Source organism: Cicer arietinum, chromosome 6, assembly GCF_000331145.2.
Source record: "Cicer arietinum cultivar CDC Frontier isolate Library 1 chromosome 6, Cicar.CDCFrontier_v2.0, whole genome shotgun sequence".
Lineage (NCBI taxonomy): Eukaryota > Viridiplantae > Streptophyta > Magnoliopsida > Fabales > Fabaceae > Cicer > Cicer arietinum.
Window position 1 is genome coordinate 10,277,408 of NC_021165.2, and position 5,028 is coordinate 10,282,435.

Below are 5,028 nucleotides of genomic sequence, written 5' to 3' on the forward strand. Positions count from 1 at the left end.
ATAAAAGATTCCAATTACCCTTTAATCTCACAAAATAATTTCAATATATATTTTTCTCCAAGGGCGGATGCTACATCGGACTAATGGTTCAAATCACTCAAAAACATATATGATGATTAACGATACTCTTAAAAAATATAAGTTAATTGTCCTCTAATCTATACGACTTAGACAATAATTCAACTAATATAAATTCTTTAGCAAATCGGAGAAAAATAAATGTGAGCTTCAAAATTCAACTCGTTGAATTAACACCAATTAAATCACTATCACATTCATAAAGTCGAAGAGAATCATTAGAGTACCCTTAACCATTTTTATAATTTCGGACCAATTCCGAACACCATAAATATTTTTCTATCCATATTATTGAAAGGAAATAGAAAAAAACTATAGATAACAACTAGTTCTCTCTGGGACAGATTTTAAGAATGATCTATACATTTGTTTTGCCTTCATAAACTAGTTTAAAATAAATAACTTAAATACGAAACTTGACCAATTATGCACAAAAGTATAATTTTTTTTTTGGGGAGTAGTACAAGTAGAAATACATTCTCATGTTGGGCCAAATAATATGATGATATGAAAGAGCTTAACTGGCTATTGAAAATTGGCTTTTTAGGGTGTGTCTGATTAGAGAGGGAGGAGAATGAATATTTTAAAGAATATTTGTTTGGGGGATTTAGAGGGGAGGAGAAGGGATCAATATAACTTAAAAATTATTTAAATCTTCTTCCTTCCCTTGAACCAAACAAAAAATCATTTAAAATCTCTCATCTTACTTCCCCCCTTCTCTTTTAAACCAAACATATCTCTACTAACATTCTCTCCCCTCCCCTCCATTAAAATTCATCCCCTCCCCTATGTTGAACCAAACAAGAGAGTAGTATCACGGGCCACCTATATCACATTAAGATAACATCATCCCACAATGCACATTAACTTTCATGGAAGGGAAAATTGTGCATTTTCTTGTTTAGTGTATATTAGCCAAATTCTAAAACAAATAACCATTAAAAATGAAATTAGTTTTAAAATCACGAGCTGTATAACAAATGTATAGCGCTCTGAACAAACATGAATAAAACTTTTGAAGTTTACAATACCTTTGAAAACCATTCAAAATTTGAGTATATACAACACTGTCATGCAGCTAATTGACAATGTATGCTTCAGTCGAAAAGGCTAAACACATTTTTACACAAAATAGTTTCAGCCCACTAGCAAAACAACTTGTTGACAAGTTTCAAGTCATATCGATAATAACCATGTGAATCTCACATGCCAGAAGAATAACAAGTTTTTCCAAGACAGCATGCTCAGAGTGTGAGATTATCCATATTCTTAATGTTACCAGAGATTCCATGAGCTGACCGTCCTTCTTGCTCATCGTATGGATTTGCTCGATAGTTGGATATTGCTTCTTCATTGTCTGAACAGCCTGGTCTTTCAGTAAGGAACTGTTCCCAAAACACATCATTCACTCTGTGTGGAGCAGCTGGCTTTACTTGGTTGTTAACTGGAGCCTCCTGCGAGAAAGCTAAATTGGCAACCTCATTAGCCACATTTCGGGTTGAGGAAACTCCATTTTCAAATTCTTTACCGTTGGCGAGAAATCTTGATTCTGCCAAATTGCCAATTTCTTGACAGTCGATTTGGGGTGATCTGGCCGAGTACGAATTTCTGTGGAATTCCAATGGACAAGATGCCAGAGTTAAATTCAGTTGACAGGATATATGACTATCACCCTCTTCACTACTTGGCTCCAGAGAGTGAAGTTTTGGGCACTCAGTAGTCACTGCTCTTCGCGATAAACATGAATCCATGTTAAAAGTAAAAGATGCCCCAGTATCTGCAAGCTCCAGTGTTTCAGGAACAAAACCAAGGTCAGTTCTTGTCTGCATTCCTATCAGTTCTCCTTCGGACAGATTCTTCTGCAGACTTTCCTCATCTTCATTTGAACCCTGTGTGCTACGAGATACCAAGTTCATATCTGAGACAGCTGGTGACAATTCAAGCCTGAGTTTATTCGAGAAATCTTGATGAAAAACATTTCCGAATTCCAGCCTAAAATTACTATGATTGTCAACCAAGCTACCTTCAGCAACAGGCTGCACGTGATCAATCTGAGGCAATCGCCTTTTCTTATTATAAGCCGCCAAATCCATGGATTCAATTTTGCGCGAAAGATGTTCGACAAAAGAAGGATTCTGAAGAGCCTGCTCAAAGAAGCTCAGCAAATTTGTCTGCCTCTTCTCCATACCATCTAATCGCTGCTGAAAGTCTTCCAGCTGAAGCTTTGCTGTTGACTGATTCTGTTTGTAGTTAAATAGATTGGATTCAAGAGAATTTTTCTCGCGTGAAAGTTTCTCTATTTCTTCTTCAAATGCTGCCCTTTCTGGATCTGCAACAGAACCTGGAGGATGACTATGACTGTGTATAGGTTTCCTGCGGTGTATATTCTTGAGAAGATGCTTTTGATCTTTTATAAATTCGTCATTACCAAACTCCCACCGCTCGGGATGTATTTTTCGAAATCCCTGACGATAAATATACCATAGCAAATTAAAACCTAACAATGGTTTTTTCAAAATTCTGGAAAATATCAGCAATTCGAATAGACGCCCGCAAACAGTTATTTGTGATTTAAGCCATAAGATTCAAAACCTTCTTTGACTGATTTATCATTAAATCTTAAAAAGCATATTCTTTACACAGAAAAACTTCAGGAACAAATCCGGCAGCGGGCCTTAGTTTTTAATCATTACCATATGTGCATGATTTCTATTTTTCAACCTATGTTAAACTTAGGTATCAATTTCAACTAGTTCAATGAAAATTTACAATGCAAGATGTTTGCCATTTTTGTTTTCCTGGTGCCATCATATCAATAAATTAAAACCTAGATGTTTGGGTTGTCTACGATGCAGAAGAGTAGTATTAAACAATCATAATTGGAGATAAAGTTTGCAATAAATGGAAAAAATTTAGGATTAGGGTTCCAAAAAACCCATAGATTTGCCATGTTAAAGATTTGAAATGAGGTGGTATTTGTGTAACTAATAGAGAAAAACAAGCTATTTTTTTTTTCCTTCCAGAAAAGCTAGCTATGTATAACAAGAAATAACATCATGAACACATCACAAGTGACATAACAAATTTAAAGCAAATCCTTTTAATTCAATAAATGCCCATGTATGGTTAGCAGATGCTTCATATTGGTCATTTTCCGCTCGTGACACATTCGTGAACTTTTATGTCATGATTAATTGCATATTTCTTAGTTTTTTTACAAAAAAGATGAGTTTTCTAGTACTTTTATTTGACTATTGAATACGGTACCATTACCAAGATGCTGCATACATTTTCTTGATAACTTTATTGATTGAATTTATTAGAGGTCCTATATCACCAACCAATTCACACACACATAGACACACCAGAAATAAGACTATAAATCTCGTCTCACCCTATCTTTCAACATTCTCAAGAGTCGAGTCTCCACATTTTTAACCCTAACTAAATTTTTGCCATAGATAGACTCCATCAGGTCATATTTTAGAAAAAGATAATCAATCCTACCTTAGTAATCAGCCTTATCCTCAATCTCAATAACCATCATCATAATCAAATTAATTAATTGAAATTCGATGAAGACACAATCAAATTATGCAAACAAATACAACAAACACTCCAATCAAATAAAAATACAGTCAAAATAATAATTAAATGAAAAAAAAACGTGTGGAATGAATTGGAAAAGAAAGAAGAGCTCACATAGGTGTTGAGCTGTCGGATGAAGCTGGAGAAATTGTTGTGTTTGAAATAGGTTGGGAGGAGAACGCGAGCAAATTCGGGAGGGTCCCAAACGACGAAGCTGTTGTTGGTAGAGCTCCATGAGACGATCTCGTCCGTGCCGGAATCGTCCACCATATCATAAGTTTTCAGAAGGAACGGCGCTGGACCACCGGTGGCGGCGGTGGAAGAGTGTGGCGCAGCATCCATTTCGCAATGGAATGGATCTTTCTGGAATCAGTTACGGTTATAGAGAGAGAGAGAGAGAGAGAGAGAGAGAGAGAGAGAGAGAGAGAGAGAGAGAGAGAGAGAGGTTTGACTAGAGAAGGCTGTTTCTCTATTCTATTGTGGCTAGGCTGGTCGTTGTTGGCGTTTGCTATAGCAATTTAAATACTCCAACGCAAATGTTACTATCTCATTTCATTTTTTATATCACATTCTTTGAATTTTTCACTTAATTATTTATTTTTTTTATATATTTTTAATTTATTTACATTTTAAGCAAACAACAATAAATTATATAATAACCATGTTAATTACTTTTTTCTCTCTTCAAAAATAAAATTGTAAAACAATATTCCCCCTTTCGTCTCAGATTAAATTTATTTTTGAATTGTAAATAGTTCTTGAAAAAACGATTAGTTTGGTTGACTTTAATGATAAAATTAATATTATTTACAAAAATATTCTTATTAATTGTTGGAGTAATTAAGTAGAGTAAAATTTAATAAATAAGTGTATATTAATAAAAATAATTAAAAAATATTATATTAATATTTTAAAACAACAATTATTTTAAGATAGAGAAAAAATATAATTCAAACATTTATTTTGAGATTGAGAGAGCAATTGTGAATAAATTTAATATTTTTATTGTTTATGTTAATTCTCATGATTTGATTAAATCATATATTTAGATACGGAGATAATATTTCATATATAGTTTATATTCCCACACTTAATATTTAGAGTTATAAGGTGGTTTGATAGTTTAAAAAATTAAAGTGATAAAAAGAACATAAGTTTTATAACAAAATTAACAATTAATCATTAACATTCATTATTTAAATAAAAAACATTAAAATAAGTGTTATCACTACATTTATCAAAATTTGTTATAACAGAAAAAAAATAAAGCACAAAAAAAAAAATACATGTGAGTTTTGTCCTAAAGGTAAAATGCACTTAACAATCATTTTTACTTCTAAGAAAACAATCATTTTTAATAAA

General features: G+C 33.0%; 1 protein-coding gene across 1 annotated transcript; it reads right to left on the reverse strand.

Moving 5' to 3' along the window:
* Nucleotides 1-1,065: 1,065 nt before the first annotated feature.
* Nucleotides 1,066-4,117, reverse strand: HSFA5 (heat stress transcription factor A-5). The gene is made up of 2 exons (XM_004504312.4): nucleotides 3,781-4,117; nucleotides 1,066-2,543 (listed from the first exon to the last, which is right to left on the reverse strand). Exons 1-2 carry the CDS (start codon nucleotides 4,006-4,008, stop codon nucleotides 1,323-1,325), a joined length of 1,449 nt encoding a protein of 482 aa, XP_004504369.1. The 5' UTR covers nucleotides 4,009-4,117; the 3' UTR covers nucleotides 1,066-1,322.
* Between the last annotated feature and the right edge of the window lie 911 nt (nucleotides 4,118-5,028).